Source organism: Zootoca vivipara, chromosome 1 (genome assembly GCF_963506605.1).
Source record: "Zootoca vivipara chromosome 1, rZooViv1.1, whole genome shotgun sequence".
NCBI lineage: Eukaryota > Metazoa > Chordata > Lepidosauria > Squamata > Lacertidae > Zootoca > Zootoca vivipara.
In genome coordinates, this window is record NC_083276.1 from 76507239 (window position 1) to 76521719 (window position 14481).

Consider the following 14481-nt stretch of genomic DNA (forward strand, 5'->3'; position numbering starts at 1 on the left):
CGTGTGAACACAGACGTTTACTCTACTCAAGGGTCTGCAAGGGAGAAAGTCGTGTGCTTTAAATGAATGGCTTGGATCTGCCATTCATCACTGGAATCAATGTCCCTGATTATTATGGTGCTTTCTCCTTCCCACTGACTTCACCCCTCCTGCCTAAGTACAAGGAACTGGTAGTTCTTGAAAGGACATGTCGTGTAAAGAATTACAAATCTCTGTAGGCTCGTTCTGGCATTTGCTTGAACATGCAGGCACTGAAAGTGTGAAAAATAAGTGGCAAGCTTTGCCACCAACATCCTTGTGTACAACACACACACACACACACTAACTGTGTCTACTCACATTCCATTGAGTGCAAATTGACTTCTCTGCACAATCTACAACCTCCCTGCAGACTTCCTTGTGCAACACAAGGTGAAGGCTGAGAACTGAGAAGGGGTAGAATGAGGGTGCTGGAGATAGGGCTTGCTTGTGCTCCCCACCCATCTACACTTTTTGAGTGTTCACCTGAGCACACCATTGACCTGTGAGACTGCATGTCTTAGTTTTTCTGCACAAGCATCCAACCCCTTCAATTCTGCAATTCACTGTACAAAATATTGCTTGAGGTCTTGCCTGCTTGCATTAGAATTTCTCTACCCCCAAGAAGCCACTAGATCAGAAGCAAGCAAACTACAGTAGCATTGAAACTGATTAACTGCAGTAAGTTCTTATAGGTAATGTACATCACCAGATGATCACCTGATATAGTCAGCTGTTGTGTACATATGATCTGATGAAATAAGTGGTGGCTTACAAAAACCCATGGAATAAGAAATCAGCTTTCTTGAACTGTCCTGTAACTACATGTGTAAAATCTACACCAGCTACAGTGTACATTCCATTTCAACTTTCTTTTCCGTGTTTACATTCACCTGGCACAAATGTGCAGGGAAAGCTCAAAGCTGCATTTTGTACAGTGTTCTGGATTACCCAATCTTGTGCTTCTGGTTTGTACAATACATGAATAGCAAATGGCCATTTAATCAGATTTTCCCTTTCAGGAAAATCCAGCAAGTTAAACAAAAAAACAAAAACCATTGCCAGTGTCCCATTGGCAATATCTCAATGACACGTTTACAGTATTTAGTCCCAGCCCAGAAGCACCTTCTTAGTAGTAAGCTGTTGCCCCCATTTATTAGCTGCACTCTCAGAAACTTTCAGTAATGCAGGTGCCTCCTAGACAACACATTAAGACCAATGTGGGAAACATGCAAACTGATGTGGCAAACTGACCTGATTAGCTCATAAGTACAACTAAACATTTTTGTACGTTCAAATATTGTGCAGCATTAATATAGCAACTGGAATAAAGGGTGCAATTTTAAACTACAAAGCTGACACACTTTTAGAAATAAACACAAACCATAGGTAAGTTGTCTTTTAATTTTTCAGCCATCTTGCCACCCCCGTTTACAATACATACATACAGTTCAGCATCATTAATCAAGTCATGTTTGGTTGAACAAATACATCTAATCCCGCAAAGATAAAGGTATTTCCCATTAGATATGCAGCAAATACTCCCAGTTAAGTCAACATGGTTTATCAAATGCAGTCACCAAGTCAATGGTTGGTCCACTGACTTGTCTGAGATAGGACTATTCTATGGCTGTATCTGTGGCCACAGTAGTTTACCAAATGGGTCTACCAGCAGTATACCCAATAATATGTTCACCACAGATTTAATAGAATTAGAATGTCCACTTCTATTAATGTTAGCCATTGTTAATACATGTTAAAATATCAGAACAAAGCAATTTATTAATTTCTTATATTTGTCTCTCACCCTTCAGGGAGCTCAGATGTGGTTTTGTTTTACTTTGCTAGACTTTCATTACTGTTACTCTCTATAACAAGCAGTTTGCTTGCTTGATCAGCTCTCTTAGTCTGTTAAACAAAATTAAGTGCATATTCTGCTAAGGATATACTTGCCAGCTTCCATATATAATATAAACTTTATACTAGCTCTGATTTTTAACATGTTAAATTATCTATGCGCAGCTACTATTAAAATATATAATGTGAACATAATTTTCATCTATGTAGTTATACCTTCATGAGTTTTTGTTCTTAAGAACCTTGACTACATTTTATGTACAAATAATCTAAATCTACTGTGGCTAATGTACAAATAATAGTAATAGATGAAGGAACATAAAGCAGTTATGTGTGTATTTCCTAAAGGTTGGTCCTGCAAAATTCTCCAGGCATGCAAAGGAATTGAGCTTCTTTAATGACAGTATAATGGGGCTGTTCATAACCTGTACAGACGACATGTTGCAAGTCTTTGTAGGAATCAGCTATAGGTTAAATACATTTGCATTTTCAGACTTCAAAAGTCTAATTAAAAGAGTAAGTAGCAGTCATTTTTGTTCATACAAGTTTGTCAGGCTTCTATTTCCAGATGTACTACTAGACATTAAAGCTTAAATAAAGTTTTATTGACCACCACCAGCTGCTATTGTTACACATTGTGGTCCCATGTCAACTGCATGCTTTACAATGCTGGGGTAAGTAGTTTCCCAGCAAGTGTGGGAGAAAGGTATAGTCAGTCATCCCCTATAATATGTACAGAACAAGGACAAAGCATCTGAGAGCCACTGCTGCTGTGGGGTTTGGCTTATACTGTATCTAATTGTCCAAAGGAGATAATTGGCTATAAAAGGGAGCAGTGTGGCATCTGCATCTTAGCATGATGAACTGACTACAAACTCTGTCACTATCAAACTGCAGCATGAAACTGACTAAGAATTATAAAAATATAATTAGGGGGGGGGCTTTATATTGTCTTAGGGGTTCCAGGCAGGTACAGAATGTACTGCATGAATTTTCTCATCTTTTTCTACTTCATCATGTGGACTGAAAACTTTTTATTTAATGGAAGTTTCAATTCATTACAATATTCCCTAGACATGAATGGGTGGTATTCAGCTAACACAAGTGGAATGATCATTAGTTGCATGGCGGGACTTCCCATCTCCCTTGCAGACCTAACCCTTTGCGCCATCCCCCATTCTGCTCTGGAAGGTTGGGGAAAACCCAGAGCAGATTTAGGGGGTGCATGGGAAGGGAGAGGAGGGAAAGTACCACTGTGCAAGTGGAAGTTGTTCTGCCCACAGAAAGTGCTGCTAAGTGTTACATTGAATACAACCCAATTTGTCTAATAGGCCATATAATCTGCAAATTGGATAGCTGGATGCTTTGAGGATGGTAAATGCACATCAGGTTGAAATTAAATCTCATATTTTCAATCGTCTTTTGATTGGTTATGATCAACTGGGTAATGCCGTAGCTCATAAGGATGAATGCAAAGACTATTAACTATTACACAGTTAATAGGTTGCCACAAAGGAAATATGAATATGCATCCATTTGCCATTCTTTCCAGCTCCACTTCATTCTTGAAAACAATAGTCTTGTACAGCCGAACCTCCATTTACATAACCCTCTGATTACGCAAACTTCAGGATGCACATGCGGCAAATCCGGAAGTATTTTACTGGGTTTTGCCGCGCGTGCATGCGCAGAAGCAGTCCTCAGGTTGCGGAAACTTTGGGATCCGACAGGACCTCCGGAACGGATCCCGTCCGCAACCAGAGGTACCACTGTATAGTACAGGGAGAGAGAGAAAGTTGTCCCAACTCTTGTATTTATTTAGTTACTAACTATTACAATTCATCTACAAGTTGCAAAAGGTCATTCTTCATTGTAAAGCCTGTTTTAGGCACTGCTTAGTAATGGGTGAAATAATGGAAAGCACAAAATGTAAAGACTCTAGGTTTCTTCTAATATCAATCAGTGAGAAAAGGCATCTGATGAATATATATACAATGCTAAAGACCAATTCCAATGTGATCCACACTGCTGACATTCCTTTTTTCATTATAGTTTGACTATTTAATTACCTAAACATCATGGATACTCCATCCCTTAAGGGTCACAATAGCACTGTGTGGGGTCTTGACTTTGCAAGAATGGAGGCATTCAGCGTTAGTCCCAAATATTATGATGGAGACTTGAAGGTATGATGACTGGGGGGGGGGCATGGACACCAATGCAATTGCTAAGCCTAAAGGTTTTCAAAGGACATCAGAATATGCATTTAGCTCATATTACAACTTTCCCTGGAGATATAGCAGTTAAGGGTTATGACATTAAAACTGCCCTCAGATAAACCGTGGCTATGTTTTGTACATGATGGCTTCCTTGTACCCTTTTGATGGCATATAAAAGCAGTGAATGCAGCTTAGAGCTAGGGAGGGTGAAAAGACTAGTTGGTTGCCAACTTCATTCTAGAAAAATCCAAAACAAACTTTAAATCACTTGCCTGCTAGTTGATCATCATCTTGTCTTGTGTTGGTTTTTTTGTTTTGTTTTGTTTTGTTTACATGTCACAACAGTGGCCCCAGAAGTAATCTCTCCCCTCCCCTCCCCACGTTAGGCTAATCCAGGCTTTCTTGTGTTGTGTACAAAAACACAACTGAATGGTCAGGCGGCCTGTAGTTTTCAAAATACAGGGCCTCAGAACATCCTTATAGGCTTGTATCATTTCTGCCCCCAGCCCATTCTATGAGGCTTTTTGAAAGTAGTGAAGGGCCACACAGGAAGCTTGACTGCCATAGATCATTTTGAGGCCATTTTGCTTCAATCCAGACTTTGCTCAGAACGTCAGTTCCTATCCTTACCATGCTCTAAACTTCACGCACATAACATTTATGTATAAAATATGGAGATATAAAAATAATACTTCATACAATACTAGAACCTCTCTCCCAATGCATGCCACGTTAGTGAGGGAGCATGGCCTCACTAATTGTGCTTGAAGAACAGTCAATCTGGATGGCAATTTACATTGCTTAGGTGCTGATTCCAGCAGTCTTTTTTTCCTCATTTTTCTTTGTTTTGCTCTCTTTCCCTTTTTGTTTTTTGTTTTTGTTTTTTTGCAAGTGTGTGTGAACAATGTTGGGGCAGGGGTGGGGAATAAGCAGATAAAACTTAAGTAGCAGAATCAATCCTTTCTTGGCGTCGTTTCATAATTTCTTGAAGCTCCGACTCCCCTCTGCTTTTCTGGAATAAAAGCAAAAGATAAAGAATGCAAACTTTTCAGTGACCTTTGAGTTACTATACATTTCTTTGAGTGAGACATACCAATAACTGTGGGGTTATCTTTTTTAAAAAATATTTTTTTTGCTGTATTACAGGCTCTCATTTGAGTGACTTTAGTAAAAGATGAAAGGAAGGAACAGAGGTAAAAGCTCACAGCTGTAACCGACAGAAACTATTGTGCCTTAAACACTGAAGGTGCGGGTTTCATATCTGTTTCTCAATAAAAACACTTGATAGATGTCACTGCAACATTTTGCCCTAAAACTAAGTCTTATACACTTTGCTTAACTGTACAACTCCTGCACAACCAGCCAATTCTCTACTGCTTCCCCACTTATTTCATCACTATTTTAGGGTCCATATTATGGTTTCATTCCTCCAGCTTTGCTTGCTGCTTGTCAAAGGAATAACTGCACAGATAAATTCACCAGTACGTTTTGAATAAAATCTCAGGAATACTGCACACAAGTATATTCATCACTCATTGATGGTAGCATCAATAACTTTTATACTATACCATGTTAGCTCAACACACAATTCTTTTCAGAGATAGAATATACATCAATACATAAGAGACTGCAATATATCATAAATCAGGATAGATTATGGAACTAATGAAGATCACAACAGCTAAAGAAGACTAATGCAAGTGTGGGCCTCCAGATGTTATAGGACTCCAACTCCCATTATCCCAGATCACTGGTCATGGTGGCTGGGAGTGATGGGAGGTGGAGTCCAATAATATCCAAAGGACCACAGATTCTCCACCCCGACACAATGGGCAATTTTTAGGCCCTAAAATGTACCGCGGGCATGAGAGCATGTTTACCCATGATATTCACTTATCTGTCAAACAGTCAAACATGTATATTTAAGTGGTGTCTAAAGTTTCAAATGCTGGCAATTAGTTTTTGAGTTACTGTTTTTTGAAACTACCATTGCATTTCAGTCACTCCTTTTCTTGAAATATTTTTGGGTTGCTTGAAACTTGGCAACCCTGCACATTCCAATGAAACATTACAGTAAAGTGCAGGCTGTGTCAAGTAATCTGGTATTGTCAATGAAGTTTTAAAATGTTGGTGAGCAAACTACATCAGCTCCTTGAAAAATGTATCTTGCTCTGAAAATTCACATTCTGCTTTGAATGTGGAAAATTAATGAATGCCTGCTTCTGCCCTAAGCTTATTTACAATTCCAAATTCTCTTGTACCGGAGAAACAGAGTCTGTTAGTCCAAGCACTACAACTTCTCCTTCTGTAGGAGGAACTAGCTTCAATAACAATGTTCTTATTACCTACTTTTTACAATCTTGATGCAGCCTTCAAATGTTTACCATCTTGAAATCATCTAATATTTTTGTCCTAATAAATAATGTGCCATCTTACCTCTAGGAGAGACTTTTGCACTGTGATTTTACTATACACTCTGGCACCCTCTTCTCCACATACTTTTTTCAACTCTTCTTTGTTCAGAGAGAAAAGTTGTGCCCCTGTTAGTATGCCAAGATGGTCCACAGTCCTGGGAAAATATAAGCAAGTAGCTTTATTTAAATTCTTATTAGGTTTGAGAGATTAAAAAAAAAGACAGGAGACCATCAATGACATCTTGTCCCTCAAAGTCCAATAGCTGCCAAGTGGCGTTCTGAATGTACAGGTAATTTGGTTATGTTTCATAACTTTGGCCTCCATTCTTAAGTTTCATTAAACAGGACCTCAATGCTCATTTGAGAAGTTCCCTTAGCCAGCTTCTCAGTGCTCGAGGTGTAAGAAATTTGAGAAGAGGCCTAGCTCCATGGCTATGGAACCTTCAGAGCACATGATGGTAAATACTTTTAGATCCCTTTCTTCAGCCCTTTCAGCAGTGTGGGTGCTGCCACCTCTGTATGCTATTCTAGGTAAATATAATGCTCCCATCTGTATGGTTCAACCTGACACTGTATTGACACCCCCATACAATGAACAGACTGTCCGAGGCCCATTCATCACTTTCATGGCATATTAACTTCTGACCATTGCAAGATTAACTGTGGAGGTAACAGAACCCATTCCCTTGCTACTAGAGTAAAACTGAGCACACATACCCCAGTGATCTGCAAACAAGCTTTACATTGTGTTCCTCTGAAATGCCCCTCCTCCAGCAGCTGGACTATTCCAGAAGAAAGAAGATAGAAGAAAGAAGCTCTCAAAACAACAGAGACCTGAGAAAACATGTAGCTTGGAGTGCAGGGCTCCCTTCTGAATTTCTTCTCTCCCTGCACTCCTGCTGTGCAAGTAACTTAGTTACTGAGAAAACTTCTTATTCTGCTATCCCAATTTCACCTTGCATAATACAAGAGGAGAAGGAAAGAAGAGTAGAAAAAGAAACACACCCTTTGCTGAAAGAATTTGCTTCCAGCCATGCTTTGACCTCCTCAGCATTGGATTCGAAGGTCAGGGGCACATGAACCTGTTGAGTCTTCTCTACTTTAAAGTTTCTCTGGGGTGGTTGTACTTTGATATTGGTGATCTTTTTCAGCAGTTCATCGTTGACCTCATCCATATGATGAATCAGTTCTAAAAACAGCCCATAAATTTGGAGAGAAGGGGAGGGATGGTACAAGGGTTGTCAAACTGATTAATGAACAATTCTTCAATGAACAATTATTTAATCATCTATCTCCTGGCTAATTAATTGGTTAAAATTTAAATGTATTTGCAAATTACCAAATCTTCATAGGCTTCTACATACGAAAGAATGAAAAAGAACTCGGAATTTAACAAACAAAAGCAACCATTTGTTATTAGAAAGAAAGGCCAACTTTAATAGTTTCCTTACCATCTATTTTAACAAACACACCAGAACCAATATTGCTTCCAAAAATAACAAGTTCTCTCTCATCTGCATTGCTTATTTTCCCCCCCTCACTAATTAAAATCATCCCCAGCCATTACCTCAGCTAAAGCTTTAGTTGGTTGGTCTGAAATTTGCAGCTGCACAAAGCCCAAATGAAAACCAATTTGTTCAAATTGAAGAATTACCCTTTTATATCAATTTAACCAGTTTAGGTAAATAGAGGTGAGTATTCAGGTTAGGACAGGCATCCCCAAACTGTGGCCCTCCAAATGTTTTGGCCTATAACTCCCATGATCCCTAGCTAACAGGACCAGTGGTCAGGGATGATGGGAATTGTAGTCCAAAACATCTGGAGGGCCGAAGTTTGGGGGTGCCTGGGTTAGGATAAGCAAGCAGTATTACTTCTGCAGCTATCCTCTGGAGTTAAGTACACATGAAAAACAAATGCTTAATCTTTTCCCCACCCACATTTTTCTGCTCCATGTTCACCTCCAGGTGTTTGTATGGCTAAATGCACATGTTAAGCCCCACGTGGAGAAAAGTAGTTAGGAGTCATAGTATGAATAGGGAGAGCAATATGCACCCCCCTCCCACACCTTTTCCACTCCAAAGTCCTTCCCCTGAAAGTTCTTCTCTTTAAAAAATGAATAGGGCTAAGGTTATTTTGTGAGTATTTGCATGCCTTTTGCAGTTAATCTACAGTCATTATGACTGATTTTAACTACTCCTACCAGAGTTTATGTTTAAAAGGATGGCACACATTGAGCATTTTAACTGAGAGGAAGAGAACATCAAATATCCAGGGGCCATTTCTTATGTAACATTTTGATCTAAGGTTTTGACACTTATATGTGCACAATATGTGTTCTCGGATTAGCTTAAAAGATCATGATGTACAAATCACATGTGTTTCATTCCAACAATTGGGCAAGGATCAAGGCTGCAATGTAAATTTTCAAGTTGCCCTTTATACATATGTGTGATGCTATACGTGGTACTCCCCCACCCCTTGTATTTTGGAAGTTGAAACCAAAGTACGAATTTTCGCACACGAAGTGTTTTTAGCTGAAGTGTTCAGACTAAAGATCAGGGTTTTTGGCCGTTATAGTATCAGTTGCATACCATGTCAGAAAATATAAAACACAGCTTGTTAAGAGTGCAAGGCATTCTGACAATTGTATACTTACGTTCTTTGGCATCAGGAGAATTTCGGGCGAGCATTTCCCCAGCATAGCTGGCGGGTAACTTATGTGAGGGGCTGGATGGTCCAGTTCCCCTTGGACTCAAGTCTCCTTTGTATTTCTACAAATTAAAAAAAGGTGTCCCATTAAGTGGAATGCTTTCCTTTTATCACTTCAATAAAAAACACAGATTCCTACAGTCTTCCATTCCCAACTGCTGGCATGAAGATCTATAAGAGCTGAACTACCAGTATCACAGCACTGCTTCTCCTTCTCCTTCTCCTTCTCCTTCTCCTTCTCCTTCTCCTTCTCCTTCTCCTGCTCCTGCTCCTGCTCCTGCTCCTGCTCCTGCTGCATGATCTATGGAGTCTCCACTTTCATTCTGTGTTGACCACAGATATTCCTATTTGCCAGCTGATGAGCATACTGGCAACTCCAACATACTAGACTGCTGTTGGGCACATGGTACTGCTGACAGTGGAGATGGGCCTTTGGCTATTTATGCAAACGCATTAGGTCACATATCATTCTTTACAGAGGATAATCCTGTGAGAGGACGGTGGTCTATTTGAAAGGCTGCCAGCCCCAACTCTAAAGAACCATAATAAGTTTGTACACAGGATTGCCACGAGGATAAAATTGGGGAAGAGAACTATGTATGCCCCTCTGATCTCCCTATAATAAAAATAATCAAATGTACGGCTCCATTGCAGGTTCACGTGGCATTCAAGACTGAACATATGCACAAATTTATTCATTCACATTCATTTATATTTAAGAAGTATTTGAAGCTAGGAGAAACCTGTATTTTGTAGACACTATCAGAGTGAGTTGGTTATTATTTAAAGTAACTGCTTTAGAGTCTGATTGCAGTGAATCAATAGCTAAATCTCACCTGTTCAATTAGTCCATAATCCTCCAGTTTCACCAGATCCAAGATGTTAAATGGGACGTAACCAGCCTGCCCACTTCTATTTCGCAGCTTCCACCACTGTTTATTATCTTCCAACACCTGCAAATGTTTTTTTAAAAAAACATTCATCAGCTGGGAAAAAGTGATTCATGGTTCAAGCACCACATTGGGCAAAAGATTCCTGCACTGCAGTGGGTTGGACTACTAGATGACCCTTGTGGTCCCTTTTCAACTCCACAATTCTATGTTTCTATGATGACCTTTATGTAACTCCTTTGCCATTTTTATTTCTTTCTTTTCACCAATATACTGGAAAGCATCAAGCTTATGCTATGCAGCACTTTTCCTGTTCCTGTCCTAAACAACCTGTAAAGACTTTTGCTCCAAAATACCTGAGTAGCCTATAGGAAGGTCTTGCTAATAAGGAACAGGTAAATTTACATCCACTTCTTCCCTCCGCTTTTTGGTCCCCGTCTCCCAAACCCCATTGCCTTCAGTTCCCTGCTGATTCATCCCTATTAGTGCTTTAAAAATAGAGAATTTGAGCTGTATGTGCAGTCTCTCCAACACTTTAGTTTAACATAGTGTATTGTTGTGAATTCTGCACACACAGTGTATGCTCTCTTCTGGCTTCAGACAGCAGATAGCTCTGGAATCACAGAATCATAGAACTGTAGAGTTGGAAGGGACCCTGAAGGGTCATCTAGTTTAATCCCTTGCAATGCAGGAATCTCAACTAGATCATACATGACAAATGGCCACTCAACCTCTGCTTAAAAACCTCCAAGGAAGGAGAGTCCACCTCCTCTTGCTGGCATCTGCTGCAGTGTCAAACAGCTCTTATTGCCAGAAAGTTCCTGCTGATGTTTAGTTGGAATCTTCTTTCTTGTAACAATATATTCTATATAGCATTATTGCCATGGGGGCAGAAGGATTGCTGCATGGCAAGGGTGATCAACTGACCCTTTCTGATAATAATGTTTTGAAAGGTTGGGCTGAAAAGTCTTGGGACAGATCTACACCATAGATTTAAAGTATATTTAATGCACATTTAAAGCACATGACTTCCCTCAAAGAATCATGGGAACTGTAGTTTAAGGGTGCTGGAAATTGTAGCACTGTGAGGAGAATACTATGGTTCCCAGGATTCTTTGGGGAAGTCATGTGCTTTGAACTTGTGTTGGGTGTGCTTTAAATCTATGGTGTGTTTCTGCACTTGTTCCATTCTTTTACCTCCAGAATTTCCTCCTTCAGCACTGAAAGTTCATTGGCATTTCGAGCAGTGAAATCATAGCGGATTTTGGCATATCTCTTTGACGGGGCCATACCCTGTGCCTCAAAATTCCTGCAATAAAGACATAATGGAAATATGATTGGCCTCCTCTACCTGTGGAAAAAACCCATCTAATCTACAACAACGTATTGAAATAAAAAGATATATCAGTATACTTTTCCATTTTAGTCTAGTATATAGACTTTACCTAATAATAACAACAACACATGGTTCTATGCAAACCATAGCAAACCATAATACTAAAACAGAAAACGAAGTTGCATAAAAATATAACCCATTGGAATAAAATTATAATTCAAATCACAATAGCTCTCTTAATTTATTTCATGCTAACCCAGGAATTTGGAAGGATATTGGCACTGGAAAGTGTGTCATGCTTTTTAAGGCCACGTTGTACTAGCTAAAAGAGAAAGTGTACAATGGCAGAAGGGACTGCATCTTTTGTGATGGATGTGGATGTACTTTCTCAGTCAGGATCATCTGTTCCTCTAGCACAGGCATCCCCAAACTTCAGCCCTCCAGATGTTTTGGACTACAATTCCCATCTTCCCCAACCACTGGTCCTGTTCGCTAGGCATCATGGGAGTTGTAGGCCAAAACATCTGGAGGGCCGCAGTTTGGGGATGCCTGCTCTAGCATATATCTTCTTTTAGCACCGTAAAGATTCATTGTGCCATATGCTTTAAATGCAAGTCTTTCAGATGCCACTTTTGTGTGTGCGCTTCCTGGCAGAGACTAATATGGTGACTCTAGCATTTGTATGCCATATATTGGAGCTAGATCAGAGTCACTGAGACTAGAAAGTTCTTACCTGACTGATATTTTTTAAAAAACAACACAATACAGTATTATTTGAGGACAGGTTTACAGGCTGAGATAACACACAAGTATTTTTATCACTTGCCACTTGCATAGTTTCAGAACACTTAATAATATTACTTTTCTCAAGCAACCATTATTCCCTTCTATTAATCAAAAGCTTTCTTAGGCTTATATCAACATCTTTCATGGGAAAAAAGACCTCATTACTCTACTACTTTTTATTAGTATTACTGGTTTGAATGTAAGGATTTTCCTGCATATCCACTAAAGATCCCTCTAATACACTCACTTTTAAAAACCCTCCTCAAAGCCTTTTTCAGGTGGTTCACTGGTAATGTGATAAACAGTCATACATTGGTTTTCAAACAGCTTTGTTTTCAAACATTTTGGCTCCTGAATGTCACAAACCCTGAAGGGACTGTTCTGGTTTGTGAACTATTTTTGGAAGCTGAACGTCCGACGGGACTTCTGCAGCTTCTAATTGTGTGCAGGAGCTTCCTGAAGCCAATTGGAAGCCACACTTTGGTTTTCGAACATTTTGGAAGTCGAATGGACTTCCAGAACAGATTCCATTTGACTTCCAAGGTACGACTGTACACACTTTGCATTAATGTCTGAGCTTGCTAGGAGAATTCTTCTTGTGTTCTTTGTTCAGTCTTGCTGATTTGGGACAACATTTGGCATTCCCACCAATAAACCTTCACAAAACCTCATAAGTGGTTAAAGGATGAAGTCATCTTTTTGCACCAGAACTCGGAATCAAGACACAGGGAGCCCTAACATACTAGACAGGAAGGGAGGTGGTAATCTTTTCCAGCAGTTCTCAGAAAAGAAGCTAGGAATAAGCAGGAGAATGTGAGCTATGTTTACATTGTGTGAAGCATGCCAGTAACATAGTGAGTCATTTGAAGGAATAGTTGGTACCAGCAGAATGGAAACCTTAAGGATAACTTCTGCCCTCCACAACCAGGTAGTTAGGCCTACACTACAGGGAGATACATGGGTGTCACTGACTCGCATTTCGCCAGTTACATATAGCTGAAGAAAAGTGTCAGCTGACATCATTGGGTTAGCATTTACTCATTCTCTAGATGCAGCTGTCAGTAATGAGGACAGACCACCTGAATGAAGTTCATTGACCACTGGTGGTTGGTGGACATACTTTGGGAACACCTATATGCTAGAAATTACCTGTTCACATGTTGAGTAACATGTTGAGCAAAAGCATCCACTGCTGGACTTTGATCAGATGTCTGGATAGGCTTTATGTTCCGGCTGGAATATCCATTAGGTGATGACAGCTTAGATAAAATGGAAGAAATATTATTGCCAAACTGGGATACAGCATGTCAACATTTTCAGCATTCAAAGTCATGAAACTGAAATGTAGCGGTATACTGGTTAACTTATGCCTCTTCTTGAAGAAGGAGCCAGATCTGGGTAGCTTTGCACTAACTAGAAAGCAGCTGTTTGAGCCTCTCAAAGTGCAAATAAGACAACACTAATGATTTACCTGCCAGGCAGTGCTCACTCTATTTCTTGCATTAGAAGATAGAAGATCAAATGACAGCAAGGTGGGTGTGGTGGTTGGCAGCAGCCACATGTGTTTGAAGGAGACTTTACTTGGGAGTCAATGCAACAGTACAAAGGGTAACAAGTGTTTCACTTCTGGGGCAGGGTTTGGTATTAGCAATGAATGCCTCCTGTTCTTCCAGTGAACATTTATTTGACCTTTGAAACCTGTGTTTCTGTGTCTTTCCAGTTAGCTGTGTAATATTACTTTTTTTTTAACCCACTATGTTTGCTTCTCACATGAATATGGTGCAGTATTCCATAAACACCACTGGGCAAAGTGTTGCTAGTGACACAATCCAGAACATTAATCTGTGTAACATTTTGGATATGCAAATTCAGAGAAATAAAATAAAATAAATTAAAGCAGAGGATAACTGGCATCTGGCCAGCATTGCACTTTGTAGTGCCCCCAGCTGTTCTATAAGCAAAGTTGTATTTGGTTTTTTTAAAGGGGTTTAAATGCAAAATTGTGGAAAGTGGCAGGTGATAGGAGGCCTGCAGTAAAATTTCCTAACAGCACCCCTGACATTAGGTGCCACTTCCCTGAAGCAGATGAACTCAAATGTGAATGTTCACACAGTAAGTTTAGAAGCAATTTAGGAATCTTTCTCATACTAGATCAGCTTATTTGTCTCCTGAGGCTCATTATTGTCTACTCTGACTTGCAGCAACTATCCAGGATCTGAGAAAGAAATCTTTCCAGTTACCTGTTTCCTGAT

General features: G+C 39.7%; 1 protein-coding gene across 3 annotated transcripts in view; it reads right to left on the reverse strand.

Annotated features, from left to right (window-relative positions):
* Nucleotides 1–1808: 1808 nt before the first annotated feature.
* The window catches only part of EPS8L2 (EPS8 like 2), a 97315-nt gene continuing 84642 nt past the window's right edge, over nt 1809–14481 (reverse strand). For all 3 annotated transcript variants that reach the window (XM_035122136.2, XM_035122161.2, XM_035122154.2), the window contains 7 exons: nt 13379–13488; nt 11305–11416; nt 10054–10170; nt 9165–9279; nt 7514–7697; nt 6531–6663; nt 1809–5106 (listed from right to left, as the gene is read on the reverse strand). In XM_035122136.2, coding sequence (XP_034978027.1) covers nt 5035–5106; nt 6531–6663; nt 7514–7697; nt 9165–9279; nt 10054–10170; nt 11305–11416; nt 13379–13488 — 843 coding nt within the window. In that variant the 3' untranslated portion in view covers nt 1809–5034. The remainder of the gene's footprint in view (nt 5107–6530; nt 6664–7513; nt 7698–9164; nt 9280–10053; nt 10171–11304; nt 11417–13378; nt 13489–14481) is intronic.